At 44.9% G+C, this 27813-nt stretch overlaps 2 protein-coding genes across 2 annotated transcripts in view; both read left to right on the forward strand.

Annotated features, from left to right (window-relative positions):
- Window positions 1-12394, forward strand: part of ppp1r13bb (protein phosphatase 1, regulatory subunit 13Bb) — a 72140-nt gene extending 59746 nt beyond the window's left edge. Inside the window, exons 13-19 of the mRNA XM_080538794.1 lie at window positions 654-1107; window positions 1463-2229; window positions 2438-2575; window positions 7433-7566; window positions 9578-9744; window positions 10918-11117; window positions 11498-12394. Of these exons, the coding sequence (XP_080394920.1) occupies window positions 654-1107; window positions 1463-2229; window positions 2438-2575; window positions 7433-7566; window positions 9578-9744; window positions 10918-11117; window positions 11498-11539 (1902 nt within the window). The 3' untranslated portion in view covers window positions 11540-12394. The remainder of the gene's footprint in view (window positions 1-653; window positions 1108-1462; window positions 2230-2437; window positions 2576-7432; window positions 7567-9577; window positions 9745-10917; window positions 11118-11497) is intronic.
- A 13502-nt stretch (window positions 12395-25896) lies between these two features.
- Window positions 25897-27813, forward strand: part of LOC308151308 (voltage-gated delayed rectifier potassium channel KCNH5-like) — a gene marked incomplete at both ends in the record, with an annotated part of 81152 nt that continues 79235 nt past the window's right edge. The window contains one exon of the mRNA XM_080524156.1: window positions 25897-25969. Within this exon, the coding sequence (XP_080380282.1) occupies window positions 25897-25969 (73 nt within the window). The remainder of the gene's footprint in view (window positions 25970-27813) is intronic.

The following is a 27813-nucleotide window of genomic DNA, read 5'->3' on the forward strand; positions in this document are numbered from 1 at the left end:
ACTATCTAGACTGGTTAACTACAGTATGTAGACTGTTCTGGTTCACTGTCTAGACAGCTCTGTTTAACTATCTAGACATGTCTGTTTCACTGTCTAGACTGGCCTAACTATCTAGACTGGTCTGGTTCACTGTCTAGACTGGTCTGATAAACAATCTAGACAGGTCTATTTAACTATCGAGACATGTCTGGTTAACTATCTAGACTGGTTAGCTATCTAGACTGGTTAACTTAGGTCATAGGTAGGATGTCTACAAGATACAGCCCACAGTGACAAAAGTGTACTCATTTGTCTTTGGAGTTCCATTCAGGATTGACCTGGTTTCTATATTACTGTGTTGTGCCTCCCCTCCCGCAAGGTTATCTGCTTCCAAGGTCAAAAACCAATTGAGCTGCAGCCTCATTCATTTCCTACGACTATATAATGAATGAACACTGAACAAACATAACGAGACACAGTTAAATCCTAGACAAGCCTGATTTTGGCCTTTAAGGGTTATTTGCTGTGGATGAGTTGTGTGTTACACATGTTGGGTTGAATGTCGTATGCATGGTGTAGTTGTAAGTTATTTGTTAAATGCTTTTAATTGTGCAAGACAACTTCCCTCTTGAGGCTAATAAAGTTTATATTTGTATTATTATTATTATTTGAAGGTGGTCGACTCCAACAAGATGGCGGTGTCCTCCCCTGCTGTACCCAAGCCTCAGCCCCCTCCCTACGGCTCCCACCTTTCCTCCATGAGCTCCGGCAGCTCCCTGGAGCGCCGCAAGGACGTCCCCCCTCCCCGGCCACTCCCCAACCCCCCAGCCCAGGTCTGGCCCCGCGTCACCCCCTCCACCGGCTCCTCCTCCCAGCAGATACAGCAGCGCATCTCCGTGCCCCCCAGCCCCACCTTCCAGCCCAACGCGCCCCTCTTCCCCGTGGGTACGGGGGAGCGGCCAGACCCCCCCCTCGCCGTGGCTGTCAGGCCCTTTGTGGCAGACAGAGGCTCCAGACCCCAGTCCCCCCGCAAGGGCCCGGCCACCATGAACTCCAGCTCCATCTACCACATGTACCTCCAGCAGGCGGCGCCCAAGAGCTACCCCCTCAAGCCGGCGCTTAAAGCAGGTAGATATCGTAAGCAACCCCCTTTATTCCCCATGTTACATTTCTCCATGAAAATAAGTCATATTCCAGTGACCGAAAGCCCTAATTTCCAATTTGGGTTGAGAGATTTGGGTTGACAGAGTGAATAAAAATGGACCCTACCCTGGTTTTGAGGACAAAGTGCAGTTATGTGTGGTCATGATGACTATTAATGAGAAAAATTAATGGGACTTTATTCTTTGTCTTAACTTTGTCTGTTTTCTTTTGTGTGTGTCTCTGTGTGTGTGTCTCTGTGTGTGTCTTTCTGTGTGTGTCTCTCTGTGTGTGTCTCTGTGTGTGTCTCTGTGTGTGCACGTGTGTGTGTGTCCTCTGTTAGTGTACGGGAAGCCTGTCCTCCCCTCCAGCTCCACGTCCCCCTCCCCCCTGCCCTTCATACTGTCGGGGGGGGCCTTCCCTGCGCTCCAGGACTCCGTGGACGGCGAGGTCCCAGACCAGGAACCCAGCCAGGCCCCCGAGTCCTCCGCGGCTCTGCCCAACGTAGAGAACATCCCCCGGCCCCTCAGCCCCACCAAGCTGACCCCCATGGTGCACTCCCCACTGCGCTACCAGAGCGACGCTGACCTGGAGGCCCTGCGCAAGAAGCTGGCCAATGCCCCGCGGCCGCTCAAGAAACGCAGTTCCATCACCGAGCCGGAGGGCCCCGCGGGCCCCAACATCCAGAAGCTGCTGTACCAGCGCTTCAACACCCTGGCAGGGGGGATGGAGGGGGGTGGAGGAGGGGGAGGAGGAGGAGGGGTGGGGGCAGGGGGCGGGATGCCCTTCTACCAGCCCGCCAACCCGCCCGAGTACCCCGGCGTTAGCGGTAGCGGCGATCCCTCGGTCGACGCAGACAACGGAAACCTGCCGTCGGAGACGCCGCATCATCCACCGCCTCCGGCCACGGACCCCCTCCCGCCCCCGACCGACGACAATGACAACCTGCCACCGCCCCCCGCCCCTGAAGGGCTCCTCAGCCCCCCGGAACCAGAGGCCCTGGAGGACAACAACAACAACAGCCTGGGGGACTCGGCCCCCACCCTGCCCAGCCCTGTGCCCGAGGTCAGCTCCCCAGAGGAGGCCGGAAGCACACTTTCGCAACTGGTGGTGAGGGACACACACACACACACACACACACACACACAACGAGGTGGTTGTAAGGTCTTTATATATATATGTCTTTGGTGCAGAGATTTGTAACTCGATTCAACTCTACTATGCAATGACAGACTAATGACTGAATGACTAAAACGATCCAGTCCCATCATGCCGTCTACTTCTCACCTCCCCCCCCACCCTTCCTGTCCGTCTCCAGGAGAAGCGGACCAACCTGAAGAAGCCCAACTCTGAGCGCACAGGCCACGGCCTCAGGGTGAAGTTCAACCCCCTGGCCCTGCTGCTCGACGCCTCCCTGGAGGGAGAGTTTGACCTGGTGCAGAGAATCATCTATGAGGTGAGGATGCAACTGTGTTTATGGTGGTGTGTGTCTGTCTGTCTGTCTGTCTCAGGGTTTCCGTTACAAAAAATTGGTGCCGGTCAACGTGTCCGGGAACATTTCAATGTCATTTCAACGTTAAAAATGTTTTCCCATTCAAATAAACGAAAATTAACGGACAGAACTAATGTTGGTTCTGTAGCACTATTAGTTGTTGTTTTTGTTTTAATCATGCACAGAAAAACAATATACATACACAAGCATAATATTAATATATTTCAGTAATTGTAATAATTACTTATTATTACTATTGAGTGTGGAACGGGACGAGAGTCTGACGTCATTCAACTTCGCTTTGTATAAGTTAGCTTACTGTTGGATGTGCTGTTGGAATAGGCTAACAATGTCAAAGTCCAGCAAAAGCTCTGCCTGGGCACACTTCAATAAAATAGACAATATTCCAGTGTTTCCTCCAGGATTTTTCACATTAGTGGCGGAGCGTTCATTTGTCGCGCGATTTGTTTTTTTTGCGTGCACAAAACAAAGACGTAATTTCACCAAAAACTAGAGGGTGGCAACAACTTTTATTTATAGCGGTTAAGTCATTAAAGCCGAGCAGGTGATTTTATATAGAAGGTGATCAAATACCAATATATCCTACAGTGTTTCCTCCAGGAATTTTTACATTAGTGGCGGAGAGCCCTGTCCGCATGAAACGCGCACGCGCGCTCAAAACAACGACCTAATTTCAACCAAAACTAGAGGGAGGATGGCAAAAAAAAAAAATAGCTTAAAAAAATCTTCCCAGAACCTGATTTGCACGACCAGCTGTCGCTGTAGGACACGTTCGATTGCAAAATTCATTTATCCTTTATGTTCCCAGTTGAGGGCGTGTAGCTGTCGTTAGTTGGCCTGCTTTTATTTAGTTATGCGTACGTTTGAGTTAGTCATCTCTAGGATTGTTGTTTGATATTAGCCTATACTTTACAAGCCTAAACTGTACAAGACCCAACAACACAACTCTGATACAGGACTAATGTTACCTAGCTGCTATAGCTAACCCAACCCTACTACAAGACCCAACAACACAACTCTGATACAGGACTAATGTTACCTAGCTGCTATAGCTAACCCAACCCTGCTACAAGACCCAACAACACAACTCTGATACAGGACTAATGTTACCTAGCTGCTATAGCTAACCCAACCCTGCTACAAGACCCAACAACGCAACTCTGATACAGGACTAATGTTACCTAGCTGCTATAGCTAACCCAACCCTGCTACAAGACCCAACAACACAACTCTGATACAGGACTAATGTTACCTAGCTGCTATAGACCCATTTGTACTAAACAACTACAATGTTGTATTGGACACATTTTTTTCGAACTAATCCACAGACAGCAGTCTTATTAACGGGCCCCTGTGGTGCCAGGTGTGGAGGCGACCCAGCACAGTGGGGATATACACTATCAAGCCAAGCTCTACTGTCAATATTTGCGTGTGTGTGTGTGTTTTACTTTGAACGCAATTTCAATTGCAATGTCCCAAGTATTACCTACATCTCCTCTGTGGAAAACTCTAATCCCGACGCAGCAGTTATTGTGCTCGGCGATTTTAATCACACCAACCTGCACACCGAACTTCCCAATTACAAACAACAGGTGTCATGCCCCAGCAGAGGAGCTAACATACTAGACCACTGCTACGTTACAATCAACGAGGCTTACCGTTCGTTCCCGAGGGCACCGCTGGGAAGGTCCGACCATGCCATGCTGCTCCTCGTCCCGAAATATAGACAGAAACTTAAATCCTGCAATACGACACCCAAACCCGTTAAGTCCTGGACTGCAACTGCCACTGATACTCTGAGAGGCTGTTTCGAGTGCACAAATTAAGACATATTTGGTGCAGGTGCGAACAGCCTCGATGAACTCGCCCGCCATAAACGTTGTTAGCTGATCCACCACCTAGCTCCTTTGCTCCTGCCAGCCATGCAGTTTCGGATCGCTCATAGCCACTGCTAGCTTCAGCAATGTTTGAAGTGTCTGGGACATCTTTTTTCTTGAAAAAGCCATCCATCTGTCGCTGTTTTCGTTTAATTTTTCGAAGTTATTTAATGTGATATCTTATTTGTGCACCTAGCTAGCTAGATCAGCTTTTTGTATCTTAGATGGTTCACATTTAGACCAATCAGGAGTAGCCCTTGTGTCACGTCGTCAACTGAATGTTTAATGTCATTAATCTGATTTTGGATCAGCGGTTAGAGAGAGATGGCCGTGGATTTAGGTGCACTTTTAGTCAACATCCATTATAGCGCTGATCTAGGATCAGATATATTTTAATCAGCTAAAATGTTCAGAGGTGTATTATTTATTTTTTTGAGAAATCGTGCACTTAGTGGACTGAATCAATTAGTGGCGGAGGAAATTCATTCGTGGCGGCCCGCCACCAATAAATGCATATAGAGGAAACACTGTCCTACAGCTGCAGCGGATCATCAGCTCATCGAATATGAAGTACACGAGAGATAATCAGCTCATCGAATATGAAGTACACAAGAGTAGAGTACACATGGAACCGGGAACGCGCATACAGCACTGAACAACATCCGTAGAATATAAACTTGTGACTGACAGTCACATACATACATACATACATACATACACACACACACACACACACACACACACACACACACACACACACACAATGAAAGATCATCAGCTCATCAATACGAAGTAGGCCTACATGAGAGTACACGCACAAAACCGGCTAACGTTACTCATTAACTGTTTACACAAGTAAAATCACAGTGTGACAGTCAGATGGAGCATTCGGTAAACAACAACAGCAAGGTAATGCTTTCAGTTGAGTTAAAGAAAACCAACTCTTACCTTTGAGGACACCAACATGAGCCCTGCTTACCCGTACCTCCGCCGTTCTGTTCATGGTGATTTTAGAGGCAATAGATTATTTTTGCCCCGCGCATATTGCTATGAATAGTTCGAAGCTAGCGTTAGGTGCGAGAATGCTCGGTTAACCCATTAGCGGGAACATTATTTGTTTCACAAAATAGGCTGATTTAATTGACCATGAACATTAGAGACATACATTACGAATGTTCATTTAAAATACTCTATACTGAGCACTGGTATAAGAACATGAACCAGAGAACAGCAGTAAATGCAATAACCCACAGTCGTCGTTGATAATGTTGCATTTTCGATTAGGATAAGTTTACGGGATTAAAGGGACCGGCGACGGGCGAAGAGAGAGAGAGGAGAGTGATTTCCTGAAATCCAAATGTCCCGCTAAATTCGGACCAATCACAAAACTGTTTTGAAAGCGCGTCGCCTTGCGCCGCGCGCCTGTTGAGAGCGATTCAGTCTCGATTGCAGTGCGAACATTAACGACGAGGTTAATTGCAACATTGTAACATATTGTGACTACCGTATTTTCCGGACTATAAATCGCACCGGAGTATAAGTCGCACTGGATAAGTCGCATTTATTTAGAAATGTATTTCACAAAATCCAAGACCAAGAACAGACATTTAATCTGGAAAAGCAAGTTATTCAACTACACAATAGCACACAGAACAACAGGCTGAATAGGCTAAATTAACATAACAAGCCACATTAACAGTTATTCAGCTACACAATAGCATAAAGAACATACCTGGGAGGCTGAATAGGCTAAATTAACATAACAAACCAGCTAGTCCAACAAGCAAGTTACCAGTAAACAAGTTCACCAAGCTCCCGTTAATGTTTCAGTTAATTCTTTAGTGGTACAGGAGCAGCATATAGTTGTGACAAGCCCAGAGCGCCCTCTGGCGGCTGTAGACGGCAATGTAAAACTATGAAAAAAAGCGCGACTTATAGTCCGGAAAATACGGTAACTACGCCTTAAATCGTAACGAAATGTAGGTCTGGAAGCGGCCTAAATCTAGCTTCAATCTGCTTTTTTTCTGTTCTCCGGTCATAATAACTCGCTGCCTTTCTGCGCAGCCTGAATCAAAGTGGACTGTCTGAATCAATTAGTGGCGGAGGAAATTCATTCGTGGCGGCCCGCCACGAATAAATGCATATAGAGGAAACACTGTATTCAGTGTGGGGTTTGTGGAACAAAAAGAACTTACCATGGCTCCACCGTAACGTAAACGAAGGTGAGGGACCATGGCGTGGCGAGTGTGACAGAACCTGCAGCTAAAAAACTACTGCCCTAATTGCCAACATGGTGGCTAAGTAATAGTATTAGTAGAGGGGGAGGGGGTTTCAAGAATTAATGGCATACATTATGTACTCACGACAGAGTACACGGTTACATAAAAAAAAAAAAGCACCTTGCATCTCAAATAGATGCATGCTGACTGCTCAAAGTCCGTTCACAATGCTTTAGCCCGAACTGACCCAAGTAGCTATTACCACGCTTTGATTTTGGGTAGGCTATAGCTAGACAATTGGTAAACATTGTAATTGGAAATGGCTGGACAGCAATACAAGATGCGCACACCGCTCTAATGCGTGCGCAGGGTATTAGCGGCATGCCTTTTTTCAGAAATTAATGAGATAATTAATGAGGATTAATACCAGAATAAATTTACATTTTTCCATGGCTCTCTTTGTGAATGTCGGCACACATAAAAAATCTATTCATCGTTCATACCACCCACTGATTAATCAATCATAAAAAATGTTAGTTATGCACATCGTGTGTGTGTGTGTGTGTGTGTGTGTGTGTGTGTGTGTGTGTGTGTGTGTGTGTGTGTGTGTGTACGTCTCTCTCTGTGCGTGTGTTGTGCTGTGACAGGCCAACACTATGGTCTTGTTCCTGATGGCAGTGATCTAACTGGCCCCTCTGTCCCAGGTGGAGAACCCCAGCACGGCCAACGATGAGGGTATCACCCCCCTCCACAACGCTGTGTGTGCCGGCCACCACCACATCGTCAAGTTCCTGCTGGACTTCGGGGTCAACGTCAACGCTGCTGACAGTGACGGCTGGTGAGCCACAATGAACATACTCACCTGCACCCGGTGGCCCTATTCACCTGCACCCAGGGGCCCTATTCACCTGCACCCGGGGGTCCTATTTACCTGCACCCAGGGGCCCTATTCACCTGCACCCCGGGGGCCTATTCACCAGCACCCAGGGGCCCTATTCACCTGCACCCGGGGGTCCTATTTACCTGTACCCGGGGGCCCTATTCACCTGCACCCGGGGGCCCTATTCACCTGCACCCGGGGGCCCTATTCACCTGCATCCGGGGTCCCTATTCACCTGCCACAACCGGGAGCCCTTATTCACCTGCACCCAGGAGCCCTATTCACCTACACCTTGTGTTGCCCCGATCTAGATAGAGAGAGAACCGTAGGGCGATTCCATTCCTTTGGAGGCAAGGGAAGGGGGAATTCTATCCCCTTCACCAAGTCAACAAAAAACGTCCCTTCAGCCCAAAGGGTTTGCACAACAGCCGTTAGTGGTGGCTGATTCATACCTGACTTTTGACGTACCCAGACAGGTATGAAACAGCCACCACTAACCTCTGTTCAGGTTATCGCTCAATCCCCTTCATTCAGGTCGAGTTCACTGGCAGAGATGTCATTCATACATCACTGAAGGGCTCACTCGATACACTGCAAACAATCGAAATCTAAGTAATATGAAATATCTTAAATCAAGGCAATATATGCTTGTTTTTTGTCTGACTGCACTAGTTTTAAGATATCTTTTACTTGTTTTAAAAAATCTTGGCAAGTGAAATTATCCTGTTCTCTTGGCAAATAATATTGCTTATTTTTTGTACTATTATTTCCTCCATTTTATAGATTTTTTTTCCCTCTTGTTTTTGAGAGTTGCATTTTGCAGTGTAGGAGGGAGTAAGGGTAGGGGTGTAGACATTTAGAATGGAAAGGACCCTTGCATAAGGCACTATCAACATTCACCTACACACAGGGTCCTTACCATTGCACAGCAACCTAAAGCAAATTGACCAAAAGCAGAGAGGCCATACTCAAACAGAATGGACAGTTTACAGTTTTGGATTGACAAAAAAAGAAGTAGTAGCTCTCCATTATATTTTTGTATGCAAACCCCACAACTTTCTGTACAAATGTATTCACTGGTTAGTGTATTCACATACCCCGACTATAGCTTATATACCCCAACTATATATTGCTGGGTTAAAATAATCAAGTTCCCAAAAATTGTTCTTAATTTGTGTACAGTACACACACAATTTCTCAAAATCTTTCTTAATTTGAATGAGTGGTTATCGATTCATGAATCCCAAGATCAATCTTTTATGCAAGAATTGGTCAGATCTTGCGCAACGAGATCTCTCAATGCGGTTGAATCTAAAAGCATGGCGGTGGCTGCTTCACTCAATTTGACGAGGCTTCGAAAGCCAGCATTTTCAACAATGCGTATATACTTGCATATGAAACTTGCGACAGCCTTGGTTATTTTTTGGGCACGCAGAGAATTGGATTGTAACTTGCAAACAAGCGTCTTCTTCAGCGAGGCTTGTTTTGGATCCACTTTTGCATGTCACATCTGGGTGATGTCTCAGTAAGTGGTTTCATAGATTTGTGGTATTTCCACAATATTTCACCTCCACTTTGCACAGCTGACGATATCGCTACTGCACAGAGAAGCTGCCTCACTCCGCAACATGTAAATCAGCTCCTTTTCTTGCTGAAAAATCTAACCATCTCCAAAAAGTGAGAAAGCGGTCATGAAGAAGCAGACATGAAGGGCTTTAGTTTCATGGACTTTCATGGACAGTGTCGTTTTGGGAAATCAGTGGCGGTACCCTGTCCTACAACTATAGCTTTTCAATCTATACTGAGCTGGTCAAGCATTGTTGGGTCTTCTGGGATCAGGACTCATAGCCTCCTTACACATGTCCTGTCATATGATGTCATAAGCTTTGGCTAAGGTGAAGGTTCTGTGTGCATCCACTGACCACTCTTCGTCTTGTTTGTTTTGTGTTGTGCTGTGTGTGGTGGGCAGGACACCCTTGCACTGCGCAGCTTCCTGTAACAGCGTCCACCTCTGCAAGGTGCTGGTGGAGTCGGGGGCAGCCATCTTTGCCAGCACCATCAGCGACGTGGAGACTGCAGCGGACAAGTGTGAGGAGATGGAGGAGGGCTTCATCCAGTGCTCCCAGTTCCTCTATGGTGAGTCCCCCATATTGGCCATACTGGAAAAGAGCTGCTGCACCTTGGATTGTTGGTGTCATTATCTGATGTTTTTTCCCCTTTCATCCAAAAACTAGACTAAAATAGCTTTTTTCATAAATCAGGATCAGAAGACACTGATCCACCGTGATGTTGAGTTAAAGCAATACCCGTCCCTCTCTCCTTTGCAGATAGGGCTGTAACATTGGGACTTGTGTCAGTGTGTCATAAATTCTTTCTGCATATATTTCATGGATCTGAACAGTGATAGTCATATATTCATAGCGATCCCCATCCTCCTCTCTACCAGATATAGAAGTCATACTGTATGTGTACTAGGAACTCTACCAGATATATAGAAGTCATACTGTAGTGGACTAAGACTATACTGTCCTTGTCCATTCCATGATCATCAAGTGCCAACATCTAAACAGCTCAAACTGCCCCCACTAAATACTAAGGAATAAATAATCAAATAAAAATATAATACAAGTATTCAAATGTAGTAGAGGATAGAGGATACAGTGGTTGTCATGAATACAGTGGTTGTCATGAATAAGAGGATACAGTGGTTGTCATGGATACCGGATACAGTGGTTGTCATGGATACAGTGGTTGTCATGGATAGAGGATACAGTCATTGTAATGGATAGAGGATACAGTTGTTGGGATGGATCTAATGGTTGTAATGGATACAGGATACAGTGGTTGTCATGGATACAGTGGTTGTAATTGATAGAGGATAGTGGTTGTCATGGATACAGTGGTTATAATGGATAGAGGGTACAGTGGTTGTCATGGATACAGTGGCTGTAATGGATAGAGGTTACAGTGGTTGTCATGGATAGAGGATACAGTGGTTGTCATGGATACAGTCATTGTATTGGATAGAGGATACAGTGGCTGTAATGGATAGAGGATACAGTGGTTGTCATGGCTACAGTGGTTGTCATGGAGAGTATAAATAGCTAGTATTTATACATCTGTACATAGCTCATAACTGTATCTCTAACTACCATACTTGCCATACTGTACCTATCACTATCATGTTTTATATCACTTTTTGCACTTCTGGTTAGATAAACTTACATGACAATAAAGTTGAATCTAATGTAAAGTAAATTAATGTCTAGTGTTTGGGTAGTGTGTTGAGAGCTCCTCTCCTGTGTGCAGGGGTCCAGGAGAAGTTGGGGGTGATGAACAAGGGGGCGGTGTTCGCCCTATGGGAGTATGAGGCCCAGGGCCCTGACGAGCTGTCTCTGGGGGAGGGAGACCCCATCACCATCCTGAGGAGGCAGGACGACCACGAGACTGACTGGTGGTGGGCCCGCCTGGACCACAAGGAGGGCTACGTACCCCGCAACCTGCTGGGGGTGAGGCTGTACACACATACACACACACACACACACCAACACCAACACCAACCTGCTGGGGTTGAGGGCTGCTCTACACACACACACACACACACCCCAACCTCCTGGGGGTGAGGACTTCTATACACACACTCACACTAACACACTGCTCCCCTACACTCACGTCGCTTTGGAATAAGGCGTCTGCTAAATGCCAAAAATGTCCATGTAAATGTCATACCTGAGTCTGAAGTGTTTTCAACTGCAAAAGGTGGCCTGCACTTTGGATTTCTGCTTCTGGTGTAGCATACTAAACACAATTCTAACGGAAGCTAAAAAACACTTGAGTGTGGAACGCTCACTTTCCTGTGGTGTATAAATCTGTTTGCCTCTCTCTGCAGCTCTACCCCAGGATAAAGCCTCGTCAGCGCTCCCTGGCGTAGCCCGCCTTCTCTGGATGTGCGACAGGCGCTCCCCTCTCCCCCTCTGCCGTGGTTCCCTACGCATCCCGCTTTTCCAACATCCTGATTATAAAGGCAACGGACTTCATTCAAAACCTCAAACGCACACAAACACACATTAAGGAGGAGAGGATCCTTCCGGCTTGTCAGAGCCACCTTGCTCTCTCCACCCCTTTCTCCTTCCAACTTAATTTATCCCCTGGCTCAGTGAAGAATAAAGCACTAACCAGGTTATCCCCTGGCTCAGTGAAGAATAAAGCACTAATCAGGTTGCCAGAGTATCGCTGGACACTGCTCACCTTGGCCAGGCTAATTACCACTGATGCTTCAGGTTGCAATCACGACATGAAGCAACCGCAGAGTGCGTGTTTAAAGACAGTTTAGACATGAGGCCTGTGTGTATGAGTGGTTTGTGTGTAAGGTCTAAAAGAGGGCTTGTGTATGTGTGGAATTGATATGTTTTAACAGATTCGGGTGGTGTATGTGCTTTGTGTATAAGTGAGGTTTGACTGTGTTACATGCAGTGAAAAGGAATGAAAGAGTGATTCTGTATGGAGTGAAATGCGTTTTTAGTAGATCCAGAATGTTTGCTGTGTAGCAGGATAATAGAAAGAGATGATGAGGTCTATGTACAGGAGTGTGCTACGTTTGATGTGAATGTGTTATGTACAATCAAAGCCCATTATTAATTTGTGGAACACTAAAATGAAGAGTATCCATTTTGATTCTATCGGTGCTCCAGAAGACCACTGAATAGGCCTGTATTTAGCTTTGTATCACAACTTCACTCCTTTTGAAATGATTGGATTCCACAACATTCCTCCCTTTTCCCCCCTTCCCCACAATAAAACATGCTGGATGCTGCTGACTTTTGGGAGCTTGCCTTTCTGACCATGTAGGCTTTGGGATTTACATCTGAGGGTAAGCACTGTCAATGAAGGTTATTGTAATGTTGATATTTAATTTAAAAGATCTGTCGACATGTTGAGAACAAATATTGTAGTTAGAAAATCTGATCTTCCCACAATCGGAACCTCTACCCTGGTTCCTTTGCTATGCCATTGAAACATGTCCACCCTTCACAGTTTATCACCTCGCCCTCTAGATTTGATGTAGCGTTTAGAATAACCCTCACCATTTATCAGCTGCTCCAGAGAGCTTCCCAACAAACTCTAATGGAGACTCCTTTGAGATGGAGAGAGTTGCTATGCTGCTCCCTTTTCAACTTTGCTGTAGTGCAAAATCCTTCAGACAAAATTCTGGGGGCCAGCTTTTTCGAAACATTTCTTATAAGATTTCAGCTATTCGATTGAATTTGATCTCAAAACTAGGTTTTTCAAAACAATAGAATGAGACTGAAATCATTCAGATTTTGATTCAGATGTGGTAATCCTTGAATCAGGATTACATTTTGTTTTTGTGTTTTTCTGAACTCAATGGGAGCAGTTGAGAGTTTTGAAGTCAACATTCAGGATCACCTTGGAAGAGTGGATTTAGAAGTTGAAAGGCAGTAAGGACAATACATCTTGAAACCAAAGGTTACTAATTGTATGTACTATTGTCAATATTTGAATTAACAAAAAGATTGCTTTGAAAATTGTTTGAGAGGTTACATATAGGTAAATGTACAAGTGATACTCAGAATCTCTTTTTGTCTTATTTACTCATACTGATGCTGCTCAATCATCCATAACTCTGAATGGCAGTTGAGAGGAACAAAAAGCTGTCCTATTAGATGGCAACATACTGAAATCTTATTTTGGATTAGAATGATCCAATCCTGTCTTGTTCTGGCTCAAAATTAGACAGATTGATGTGATCTGAGATTATCAGTCATCCCGATTAAAAAAAGCCTCAAGCCTCACTCACCATTAAACCATTATCAGGAGGAGACTTCACTGTGTGTGTGTGTGTGCGTGCGCGCGCGCGCGCGTGCGTGCGCGCGAGAGAGAGAACATGTTAACCAATCAAATCCAAGAGCTTTTTCCACTCTTGCAGATCCTCGGGGTCTGTGACCTGGAGCAGAAAGATGTCTTACTGTCACATTATGGTGTGTTGTTTTACCTGGAGGAGAGTGATGTCTTACTGTCACATTATGGTGTTTGCATTCCCCCCAGTTCAGCCCACCTTCCCGTTCACATCATTGTTTGACTCTCTGCTGTATGATAACTACATTGAACCGAGGAGGTTGTTTATAGTGTAAGGATGCAGTGCCCACACATCGTGTTCTGGAAATGTGCACAATTAAAAGAAGTCCCGGCATGACGTAAGATCTGTTTCCTTTATTTGGTTTCAGTTTGCTTGACTCACGGTTGTAATAACAGCAGGTGGTGCAGGAACACAGCAGGGGACCAGGGTGGAGGTAAGCATGCCTCCCCATTTTGTTTAAAAACAAACAACTGTGTAGTTTAATAAGGCAAGACATTTATTTATATTATATCATAGGAGTATGAGAACCATACAGTCAATACTTCAGACTTGCACATTGTTCCTTTAGGGTGAAAAATAAAATTCTGAACAGGATAACCATAAGATGGTCTCTTGTTAAATCAGGTGTGAAAGAGATGATCATAATTGCAACCAAGATTCCCTATGTGACAGAGGATCAAAAGTATACACCTAGGGCTTCTCTTCTTATTAAACAATCCAGTAGCTACAAAATATTTGCAAGTGACATGCTGCCTCCAGAGGATGCTTTAACAGGCCTGAATGGAAATATTTGGGTGGCGATGTGTAACCCTCGTTCCTGTTTCTGTTGGCCTTGTATAACCTCTTAACAAGCCCTAACCCTAACCCAAGCTTTGTGGGATACTTCAAACTCCTATATATTTTTTTATTATATCAAACACCTGTATGTACAGATGACAGGAAATAACATTTAAGATAACATTTTAATATATGAATCAGCTTGAGGGCAGAGAAGAGTGTCAGTGCTGGGGCAGTATGGGCTGCAGCCTGGCTGAGAGAGGGAGAGGTCCGAACCTCTGGAGCCACCAGCCACAACAGATCCTCCTCCAGAGGTTTACACTGCAACAAGCAAATATGGTTAACCTTCAAGGTAAACAGCATTACCTTGTAACATGTCATTAACCTTCAGGTCTGACCTCTTCACCCTCTCCACAAAGGTATCCCATTCCACAATAACACCATGCTCTTTGAGCCTGGGGAAGTATTTGGCTAGAACATACATCTGTCTCCAATAGTCTGGGTCAGTGTTGGCAGCTATGAGCCTGGGGGTAAAGGCAGAGAAATTACCCAAATGAACCATGTTTGGGAAACAGCTCAACCAACCAACACTTCTACCCACTTCACCTATCTCACTTTCTTCCAACTACCCAGAACATCTTCATCAACCTTAAGCTTTCTGATAAAAGCCTACAATAGTAGTTAAACTATTAGGATTTTTGTATCTCCAAAAACTCTTGTCCGGTAAACTCTACCACTCTCAATCATTCAACCACCAAACTACCCCAGGCTCGTCCTACATTCTATCCAACCAACCAACCAAACCATCTCTAGCTTTATTCGCAACAACTACCCAGCAAATCTATCGAAATATCTTTTACACTACAAAAATAAGACTTTGCAAGCCCACAAAGTTTTTTCTGGAACTTCTTTGTGTCATCATGTTGTTATGACTTTTGGTTTTGATAACTATTCAAGTTGTTAAACTATGCAAACTTGAAAGTGCACTTTTTAACATGGAAACTGGAAACCGCAATATGCCATTTTTTAACCACTTCTGCTCACCTTTTAAGCTATTCACACCATTTACAATGTGAAATGTGCCAAAAACTCACTCCGTATTTTAAGCATGACACAACATTCAACTTTCAAATGTGTAGACTGACTACACTTAAATAACTTTCATTCAGATGTTTTACTATATTCAGACTTTTTCAACTTTAAGCCTTTTTAAGTCGCATAACTTCAAATCAGTGGTGCCAATGAAGAATGTTCTGTTTCTATGGTCAATACTATACTCAAAACGCTGTTCCTCTTTCATCTAACTATCCAACTTTAAACTGTATACACTGCCATCTATCTATCTATATATCTATACAGTGTCCTATAGTATTGGAAAGAGGAAGGATTTTGTCTTCTTTTAGCTCTATACTCCAACAGTTTGGATCGAACAATTACTTTAATGAATGGGTTCAAATAAGAGCTTCTCAGCTTTAATTCAATGTTTATTTTTTTATTTCAGATTGGTTTCACCATTTAGAAAGTATAACATGTATTATCATACTCCAAAAGTATTGGAAAAAAACATTTCCTTGCTACATTCACACTACATTCCACTAGACCATTTTCCAGAACTCAATGACTTCAAAAGGTATCTGAAGTTGATTTCAACTTCTCCTGCACTATTAGGACGCCCTTCAAAATGGTGACACGAAAAATGTATTTCTGGGTCAAGAGGAGGTAGTGGTAGTGGAAAGGAGATATTTCTCAGAGTAATGGAACACACATATTAATGTGTACAGCTGATTTGACTCTTCCAAGAGTATTTTAAGGGGTTGTGTCCACTGAACATGTTTTTCAATCCACCATATTTTCCAGAATAATAATAATTATATGCCGGTTAGGCTAGATAGGTATGGTCCTCTCATAACATAGGCCTAGACCACTGTGTTGGTACCCTGGCTTAAACAGACATTGAATAGGTATGCACCTAGCTGGCTATAGTATGTTATATTAGGTGTAGTAAATTGATCTTTACATTTATTTTACAATAAAAGACAGAAAGAAGTGTAAATATTTGCAAGATACGTATATTAAGGAGCAGAGAAGTGAGAGGGGAAAAAAGAGTTTGGCAGAGGGAGGCCAACAGAAGAGGTGGACGTTTATGTGCATACTGTTTTTTGGAGCCATACAGTAGTTTAAAATAAAAATATGCATGTTGTCATCACAGCGGGGTGGACTACCTCAACACTGCTGTCAAAAACCACCACCAGGTGGAGGCAAGAGCTGTGAAGGATGCTTGAAAAGATCAATCCCTCTGTGGTAGAAATGACTGACAGTGCTGATATTTGTGTTCTTTCTTCTTTCTCAATAGTCATGAGCCTTGATTAATCATCTTGCAACATAGATTAACTCCTTGCACGAATCACAGAATATCTCCTATATTTGGCCTAACAGTTGATTCCCAGATCAGGTCATGAATTACAGGGACTGAAGAGTGGAATTATTTAAATAAGTTATCTTAACATTGACCAACTTGTGTTTTTACAAATATCTGTATCTACTCTCATACTGTTTGTTGAAGCCATCACACATTCTCTCATATGTGCAGCACATGACAGCATGGAGTAGCAGGGGGACATTTTACATTAATAAGTGTGAGTCTGCTTTCATAATGCAACCTAAATAAAAACATATAAATAAACTTTTATTTGATTCTATGAATTACAGAATAAAGTTAGGAATTTCCAAAAGTAGATAGGCTGGACAGCGATTTTTTTAGTTGAATGGATGTTGAATTCCCCCTTCTTTAAATAAATGTGCAATAACACTATGTGCAATATGACAACCCTAGTCGTCTATCTGTACAGTATAGTATAGTGGATAGTGTACATAGCCTTTATTTATGTAAACCAGCTCCTTCCCTTCTTGTGTTTTTTTAACGTTTTTTTTTATTTATTTTTTTACGTTTTTTTTTCTTCTTTCCTAACACCAGGGGAGCCACCCCTCCTAAATTTCGTTGTTTGGTACCTGTACTATAGCAATGACAATAAAGACCATTCATTCATTCATTCATTCATTCATCTTCCCCCACCCACAACAACATGGTGCGAACAGTCTAACAACCCGCTTCAGGTTTTCACCACCTAGCCCATCTAGATGGGGTGCAATGGGGGAAATCCTGCATGTAGGTTTCTTTATAGTCCACAATCATCCTCTTGTAGATAACTGCTCATGTTCAGTTTGTAAACATTCCTAAATAATTAGTATAGGCCCTTTTAGATTATCAAAAACTGAAACCATTGTCAATTTCAAGCTCAATGACAATTAATCCTTGTTTGGAATCTCGCATGTGGCCATATTTACAAAGCAAATGTCCACATTTCTGCCTCTTTACCAATGTATTTGATAGGCTATGCATTAACCCTAACCTAAAAATGTATTAATAATACTGTCCTTGGGTAGCACTGTCACTGATGAATCAAATACAAATGGGCCAACTGGCAACAATCGTGTATAGCAATCGTGAAAGATGTGACAAATGTTATGCTATTCAATTTAATTAATCAGATCAAATAACATAGATGGGAAGTCTAATAGCCTACTACTAAAGAATGTAAGAAATCATTGCAAAGCATCCCCAAAAAATGTCAGTTGTGCATCACAGCGGTGGTCTACCTTAATGCCGCTGCTGCAACAGACCCCAGGTGTGAAGTGCTGCTTAAGAGTTGTGATGGTTGTTTGAAAAGAAAACGGTTGGCAAAATCAAGTTTATTATAGCAGCTCATGAATTACAGAGATGAAGATTGGAAATGATTTTAATATCAGGTTATTCCTATCTATTCAGTAGTAGATAGACCCTACTTAGTAACACTCAGGAATGTGAGTTTTGATGGATGGTGATCTTTTATCCCAAAGGTCAAAAGGTCATCCACCACATGTATGATTCTATTAATTAACGGCATATGGTATATGAGCTAATATATTACAACAACAAGTGTTCTGTGTATGTGTGTGTGTGTGTGTGTGTGTGTGTGTGTGTGTGTGTGTGTGTGTGAGAGAGAGAAGCTTAGACCCCCTGCTGATAAAAAAAAAAAACAGGGTTTCCCCCCCTGGTCTACTAATGATATAAACTTAAGGTCCCCCTGGGAAAAAGTGTATCAACCTTAAGGGTATCAAAGCCTCTATACCGCCCCCTACCTCATGCATAGTCACTACAGACGCCTCCCCCACAGTGCTGAGTGAATTCACACCTATTTCCATGGATAATTTGCTTGACATTGTGTCACATATGCACTTATCCTCTTGTGGCCATGACACTATACCTCCCAGATTCTTCAAAGAGGTATTAAAAGTAATTGCCCCATGTCTTCTCTCCATTCTTATTGAGTCTCTGTCCTCCGGTTTGTTCCCAGACTATTTCAAACAAGCCTTCTGAAGAAACCTAGTCTTGATCCAACACTCCCTCAAAATTATAGGCCAATCTCAAAACTACCATTTGTCTCAAAAATAATTGAAAAGGTTGTTGCTAACAAATGACATTCTGAGCCATTTCAATCTGGGTTTCGTAGGCTGCATAGCACTGAAACTGGTAAGTCACTAACGACATACTTATGAATACAGACTCTGGTCATCACTCCATTTTAATATTGTTGGATTTGTCTGCCGCCTTTGACACTGTTGATCATACTGTAACGGACTGAGTTCTAGTTGTTTAACATTACTGTTGCTTTTAGGAGTTGTCATAGAAGTGACTATGATGCTTTAGTCGGGGCATTAAAGAGCCGTTTTGGACAATGTTCAGCGGCCAGCTTGCTTCGCTCTGAACTGTGCAGTCGGAAGAGGCGGCCCGGGGTGCCGTTGAGAGATCTCGCTAATGAAGTGGAAAGGCTCGTTCACCGTGCCTATGCTCACATGCCCCCGTCCATCCTGAGTGAATTAGCTCGAGACCACTTCCTGCAGGCACTGCTGCCGAGTGACCTGCGTGTCCAGACTCTGCTGGCTCATCCTAAATCTCTCCTGGAGGCATTGGAGCTAGCTTCGGAGAGGGAGATGCTGGGCGCTGGCACCCCCGCCGCTACGTTGGAGGACGCACCGAGGGTGAGGGCTGCTGGCGTGTCGGAGAGGAGTGAAGCGGCGCCGGCCTGGGCGGTGGAGCTAACACAACTGGTGCGGGCTGCCTCGCTGAGTGGGCAACAGCAGCCACAGATGGGACCGAGGCTCTGCTGGGCATGCGGAAAACCCGGCCACCTGGCCAGAGAGTGCCCCAACACGGCTGAGAAGCCGGGAAACGGGATGGGGAACGCATAACCGGGACGGTGCGACTCCCCGGGGCGGCGTCCCGACCCCGCACAGGCGGGGAGACAACACGACACGACCAGGTGGGGACATTACAAACAGGGGAGGGTGGGGGCGGCCAGCAGGTGCAGGTCGTTATGCTGGGCCGGACGGGGACAGGAAACTGCTGGTACGCCCCGGTGACATTTGGGGGGATATGCTGCTCCGCACTCGTCGACACGGGTTCATCAGCCACCCTGGGGAAACGGGATGGGGAACGCATAACCGGGATGGTGCGACTCCCCGGGGCGGCGTCCCGACCCCGCACAGGCGGGGAGACAACACGACACGACCAGGTGGGGACATTACAAACAGGGGAGGGTGGGGGCGGCCAGCAGGTGCAGGTCGTTATGCTGGGCCGGACGGGGACAGGAAACTGCTGGTACGCCCCGGTGACATTTGGGGGGATATGCTGCTTCGCACTCGTCGACACGGGTTCATCAGCCACCCTGGTGAGACCCGACGCGGTGGGGAGCGGGACCACAGTTTTACCCACCACGGTGAGATTACAGACAGTAACTGGGGACCGGGCACCCATGGTGGGGGAGGCATTGGAGACTGTGGGGGTCGGGAGGGAGAGAGTTCACTGCCCAGTATGGGTAGCGGAACTAGAAGACTGCATATTGGGACTGGACGTACTCGAAAAACTGAACTGTGTGATTAGCACCAAGAGGGGGACGCTCACATTCCCAGACGGACACGTAGTGCAAATGACTAGACAACCCACCCAGCCGAAACGTTCCCCGACCCCAACCGTTGCAGTACTGTACAACCGAGACAGCGGCCAACACGACTTCCGGCGGCGTCCCGGATAGACACCCGATACTGCCCCATGCCCCACCCACCACCACAGAGGCGCAACCGCACCCCACACCCGCTGCGCCCACTGGTAGGGGGGGGGAGAAGACGGAGAGAGGGTCTCGGTCGTGAGGGAGGTGTGGCAGGGGAATTGTGATGGACTGTCGCATGTTGAACAGGGCCTGCTGTGGCAGCTGTTATTGGAGTTTAAGGACAGTTTTTCCCTGTCAGAGGATGACGTGAGACAGACCCACCTAGCCCAACACAGCATCGATACGAGGGATGTTCCGCCCATCAGGATGAGACCCCGACGATGGCTCGACAGGCAGCGGCGGAGAAGGCGTTACAGAACATGCAGCGTGCTGGACTCATTGAACCCTCCACCAGCTCCTGGGCCGCTCCAATCGTCATGGTCCCCAAGAAAACAAAGGACGACTGGCGCTTCTGCGTGGACTTCAGACGCCTCAACGGCGTGACCAAAAGGGACGCCTACCCCTTTCCACGAGTCGACGAGTCCCTCGACGCGGTGGCGGGGTCCTCCTGGTTCATGTCGTTGGATCTACGCAGCGGATACTGGCAGGTCCCCCTCACCCCCGACGCCAGACCCAAAACCGCCTTCGTCACACACAGGGGCCTGTGGCAGTTCAAAGTTCTTCCCTTCGGCCTCTGCAATGCACCCGCCACGTTCGAGAGACTGATGGACAACGTGCTCGCTGGGATCCCCCGCCAGGAGTGCGTCGTATATCTGGACGACATCCTGGCCCATGGAGAATCATTCGAGACGGCCCTCAGGGCGCTCAGACGCGTGCTGGAGAGGGTGGCTGCAGCGGGTCTGAAGTTAAACCCCCAGAAATGCCACTTCATGAGACGGGAGGTCAGATTTCTGGGGCACAAGCTGGGGTCTGGCGGTATCGGCACCACGCAGGAGAAGGTGCAAGCGGTGGAAGACTGGCCTACCCCCAGCTCCAGTTCCGAAGTGAAAAGTTTCACAGGACTAGCCTCCTACTACAGGAGATTTGTGAGGGGCTTCTCCACCATAGCCGCGCCCCTGTTCCTGCTACAACGGCCCAGGGAGAAGTTCATCTGGACAGACGAGTGCCAGAGAGCATTCATGCTGTCGAACACTTCAAGTATTACCTCGGGGGCCTCCACTTCACAGTCAGGAGTGACCACTCCGCCTTGCAGTGGCTCATGACCTTCAGAGTGCCAGAGGGCCAGCTGGCACGCTGGATCGAGGAACTACAGGCGTACGCCTTCAACGTGATCCACCGGGCGGGTAGACAGCATGGAAACGCGGACGCGCTTTCCCGCCGGCCCTGCGCCGCTGACGGCTGTAGCTACTGTGAAAGAAGAGAGGTGCGGGAGGAGGTGCAGCTGCGACAAGGGGTGAGATGCGCCGCAGCGGCCCTAACAGCTATCGACTCTGGAGAGTGGAGACGCAAGCAGGAAGAGGATGCTGACATCGGGCCCGTGCTCAAGTGGGTAGCGGCGCAACACCAACCCCGGTTGGAAGAAATCGGCCTGTGTTCAAGGGCTACAAAGGGGCTGTGGAGTATGTTTCCTAACCTGCGCCTGTGTGACGGGGTACTGCAGAGGGGGTGGAAAGACGCGGCCACAGGAGAGACTCTGTGGCAGGTGGTCGTACCCAGGACCCTGCGGGAAACGGTGCTACAATCAGTCCACGGAGCCCCTGGATCTGGTCATTTCGGGGTCAGCAAAACGCTCCGCCGCCTTCGTCAGGGGTTCTACTGGGGCCAACATGGGCGGGACGTGGGGGACGTGGGGGACGTGGGGGACTACGAGAGACTGAGCTGCACAGCACGTAAAGGCCCCATGGGCACATCTCACGCCCAACTCCAGCAGTTTCCGACAGGCTGTCCCATGGAGAGAGTGGGGATTGACGTGCTCGGGCCGTTTCCTCACTCAGACAAAGGTCACCGCTACATCCTAACTGCCACGGATTATTTCACCAAGTGGCCGGAGGCGTACTGCCTGCCGGACCAAGAAACAGTGGATGCACTGGTGGAGGGGATGTTCAGCAGACTGGGGGTCCCTGAGGTCATTCACACCGACCAAGGCAGAAACTTTGAATCTCGCGTGTTTGCGGCCATGTGCGAAAAGCTTGGCTGACCATCACATAAAGAAATTGGTTCAGTCTTGTTTTTTCCAACTCAGAAACATTGCCAAAATCAGATCAGCACTGCCTAAGAATTATAGAGCAAATCATCCATGCTTTTATCTCTTCTCGTTTGGATTACTGTAACTCTTTCTTGCTTAGGTGATTCCGCAATTGCTCGACTCCAACTGTTTCAGAACGCAGCTGCGAGGCTTTTGACATACCAAACGAAGAGAGCATATTACACCCATTCTAGCCCACTTACATTGGCTTCCCGTACGTTTCAGGATTCAATTCAAGATCCTCCTGATCACATTTAAGGCCCTCCATGGCATGGCACCCTCCTATATTTCCGATCTTTTAAAGCAGACGGTCTAAAACCTAGATGTCCTCCTCCATCGCCCCCTTCACTTTGACTTTTAACATGGGAGCCCCCCAGGTTGTGTGCTCAGTCCCCTGCTGTACTTCCTGTTCACCATGACTGTGCCACGCACAGCTCCACAGCTCCATCATCAAGTTCAATCATGACACACCACTGTGGTTGTTCTGATCACTAAAATGATGAGTCAGCCTACAACGATGAAGTAAAACCTGGCGGAAGTGGAGAGAGTCAACAGCTTCAAGCACTACCGCACCAACAGGTTCCGGAGCAGTTTCTACCCGCAAGCCATAATATTCTCAAGTTGCGCAAATGTCCAAAAAGCTTCTTTAAAAAAAAAAGTGTTTTCCATTGTTTTCATATTACGAAAGTTTAAGTGTTGAAGAGCCCTCTCAATATAACAAACAACAGTTTTAGGATCACTAAATCATTTGTGAATTGGATTCAATGTATCGCCTGCTGTCCTCCTTCAGGCTACTGGGTAAGTGATACCTGGCTTGTAAACAAACTTACATTTTAGCTGCTAGCTAGCTACCAATGTGATGTAACTGTCTGTTATGATTCAGAGCAATTTTCTCCGGTATTTGGTTTGAGGTGTACCAACATTAAAATAAGCATATCTTCAACTATTTTCAGATTTCAATGTATGACACATCATTTGAAAGCTTACAATCTGCACCTTCATAATCTAAAAAATGATCTTGGACTACTTGGGGACTTTTTCACCAGACTCTGTCACATATTGTGTAAATAACCATTACAATTGTATTTGATTTTTTTCATTTGATTTCTCTATTTCAAACATTTTCTAAATGTTCAATTTAGGCAAGAGCCATGTGTGTGTCTGTTTCAGACACTTCAATGATTAAACATCTGAGGCAAACGTTTTAATTCAATTGAGCACTGGCAATACAATGTATGTGTATATGATGGCAATAGAAACAATCTATTTCATTTGAAAAGTAGTCACATAGCAAGTGACCATTGCTAAACAGAAAGTTAACATGTTGGAAATAGAAGCTGCATGCACCCACAAGAAAATATGTTTTAATCTTCAAATATATTCTGCTAATATATCTTGAGTCATTTATAATTACGAATTGCATTGTGATTTAATTGCATGTGTTATTCCCCTGGGGCTGAACCTTGAATGTGTTTCCTAGAAATACTGTGTCCAACTCACTGATGTAGACCATTTCTGACTGCCTTGATGGCGAGTGATGTGTTTTGTTTGACTGTGGTTCCACTGACGTGGATCTGAGTGTTTTGAGTGGCCCACCAACATTTTGGCGTTAACAAATGTCACTGAGTGTACTTACGTGAGGTTATTGTAAATTGTTTGATTTTTGTTTGAAACATTGTTACGTTTTCTTTTGTATTTCACTTTTACAGTATGTTATGTAGTCTGCCTGCAAATCACATTTCCCTCTGGAATAATACATATTCAACTGAATAACTGAACTGGTAATGTTTCATCTGATACAAACATCAGGAGGAGAAGGAGAGGCTGAGTAACACCAGGAGGACAGGCTGAGTAACACCAGGAGGACACACTGAGTAACAGTATTATAATAAATACTGCACACTACTGGATTACTTGCATACCTCTGGACTAATTTACTACCATACTGTATTGTATTATATTGCATTTCATATCATCGTACTCTGCACAGCATCTTTGCACTACTGAAGCCACTGTAAAATCCATCACTTAATTACTTTGTTGGGTCACTTTTTTTCCTTTTTTTGTTTTTTCCTTACTTATTATTATTATTGTGTTATTATGTGACCATGTAGGGTCCATCCCACTTACAGTTATCAACCTACTGCAAAGAGTATCAGTATCACACTACTAGATGACCCTATAATGTGATATAGAGCTCACACACTGTGATAACCGACGAATATAGCCTTAGCAGACGGTCTAAAACCTAGATGTCCTCCATCGCGCCCTTCACTTTGACTCTTAACACGGGAGCCCCCCAGGTTGTGTGCTCAGTCCCCTACTATACTTCCTGTTGAAGTACACCATGACTGTGCCACGCACAGCTCCACAACTCCATCATCAAGTTGAATCATGACACCACAGGGTTGTTCTGATCACTAAAAACGATGAGTCAGCTAACAAGGATGAGTTGAATCCTGGCGGAAGTGGAGAGAGTCAACAGCTTCAAGCACTACCGCACCAACAGGTTCCGGAGAAGTTTCTGCCCGCAGGATATATAAGACTACACAACTGCCCCTGTTTGCTATTATTATTATTATTATTATTATTATTATTATTATTATTATTATTATTATTATTATTATTATTATTATTGTTGTTGTTATTATTATTAGTGTTATTGTTATTATTATTATTGTTATTATTGTTATTATTGTTATTATTATGACCATTACCATTTTATTATATTTTTTCATTTGATTTCTCTACTTCTATTTTTTTCTAAATGTTCAATTCAGGCAAGGGCCATGTGAGTGGCTGTTCCAGACAATGATTAAACATCTGAGGCAAACTTGTAAAGAGTTTAAATTCAATTGAGCACTGGCAATACAATGTATATGCATACGATGAAACTGTATTCAATCTATTTCATTTGAACACTGGCAATGTATACAATGTTGATATAGAACATCGTAGAAACGCTGTTGATTGGATATATTCAGTGGCAGAAGAATCTTAACATTGAACATAATTGACATTGAAATACTCTTGTCGCTGTTTTGTTATATCTGTGGTTTGTGACAGCCAGATCCGTGCGCTGCGTGATATCATCGCATTGAACATCAGATCATTCCCAGAGTTTGGATCAGCCAGAGCGCAGGCGCACAGGGACCAGTTGGCAGGTTCCTCAGCTTCCAGAGTCAGTACAGAGCCTACGACAAGCCATGCTCGCCGCATCGTTATCAGCTGCTTCACTCAACAGAGTCTGTTGAACAGACACATACCTATTTTAACAATCTCACTTCCTCGACCAGCTTCCACAGAGCTTGCAACAACTAACGACACTTGCCGAACAAAGAATGCACGGGGGAAAGAGAGGCTTGGTGGCACCACAGAACACTTTTTTGGAGAACATTGTCAGGCGCTCGAGTGGTAAGTTGTCTTCAATTATAGAGACCGGCAATATGATCCCTGAAAATGCTTCAACAGTAATTACACATGGACATTCCAGTGTCATTGTGAAAATGCCGATGGCCATTGGTTTGATGAGCTTCTTTAATTCATGCAATATCGAAAATTGAGATCCTGCGGCGTTATCGTAACAGAGGATAGTCGGTTTGTCATAAGATACGGTCCTGTGAATAACGGAGGTAGTTTATTATTCTCTGGAAAAACTCAAATTTACAGGGGCAATATTATAGAACCAACAACTTATGTGACGCTTTGCGCTTTCTACTGTTGATAGGACATTACATTTTGGCTCAACATTTGTATTGTTAAATTCTTCTTTGATTAGGCTATTCAGTCAATATGTGTATTCTCATATGCTATGTATTCACATGTTTATAATTATTTGTATTTATTTTGTGCTCGCTAATGTGAATAATATTATCAACTGAATTGGCTTGAAAAGCACTGAGGTTGTTTGGTTAATTTTGCCTGGTTGTTGTAGCCCACATTATAGGCTACCGATTAAGTTATGTTCCCTAGTGCTCGACTATGGTGGCAGCATCAGCAGTGTATTCTACAGTATTGGGGAAGCTACTCTGAAAATGTATTTAACTAAATTAGCAATTACTTTACAAGTGAAGAAATTCAACTAGGGGGTTTGACCACTGTGGAACTTCACTCTGTGGTGGCCTATCACATCTTCCCACATAGCAAAATTGGTGTGGCCCAGTGACGGGCCACACAGCCCACTTACACTCAGCCCATATACAGCAATTAATCACCGTCCACGTGGTCCAGAGCTGGTAGCCAGAACAGGGGCATATATGGCCCACAGGTGGTCCAGATCTGGTAGCCAGAACAGAGCCACATTATGGTCCAGATCTGATAGCCAGAACATGGGCCACATATGGCACATGATATAGCCATCTCAGCCAACTGTATGACGATAGCTGGCCCTTATCTGGAACAGACAAATTGGTTCCAGTTGTCAGCCTCAACTATGAATGAATGAATGAATGAATGAATGAATGAATGAATGAATGAATGAATGGATGAATGAATTAAACCTTAACCAAGCGGCAAGCCACTTCATTAATACACACACTTGCCATATTTGGCCCAGATGAAAAATGCAACGACAACAGTATTCTGAATAAATATCAATCAAATACAACAAATCAATAAGAAATCAATAGAACAATGTACAATCAGTCCACACAGTCACAAAATCACTATCACAAAAACAAAACTGAAAACTAATGAAAATTCTTGGCCGAAGCCAAATTTAATCAAACACTCGGAAATCACTGAATACCGAATGCGTACCGGCGGTTTTTCATTTATTTAGCCAATTTTTGTACCTTGCATAAATTAAATAAATATAGCTTTTTATTCATGCTTTTCAAATACTTTTATTGAACATTCCAGCATTCGGTTTCATTGCTGTATATGGGCAGAGTGTAAGTAGGCTGTGTGGCCCCAGACCAATTTTGCTATGTGGGTTACTGTTGGCAAATCAATTTATTTGTTAAAAAGTTGGGATCATAGTATGCAGTGTTGCTTTGACAGATTTTCCTATAGTATAGAAGCTATAAAATGTGTCCATAACTGCTTTTGCGACTTGCTGGCTACTTCAGTGCTACTCTTAGTGGGGCTGTTCCCTCTCAGTCAATGAAACGCTACAAGAGGGGAAGATGCACATGCAATGCACATGCAATGCACAATGCAATGCACATGCTCAACATAATATTGCATTCCATTGAGGCCCCACAGTCAGCCTAGTGGTTGAAAAAAGTATTGCCAGAATGAAATGCCTTGACTTTACA

This window comes from Nansenia antarctica, assembly GCF_963989245.1.
Source record: "Nansenia antarctica genome assembly, chromosome: 1".
Taxonomy (NCBI): domain Eukaryota; kingdom Metazoa; phylum Chordata; class Actinopteri; order Argentiniformes; family Microstomatidae; genus Nansenia; species Nansenia antarctica.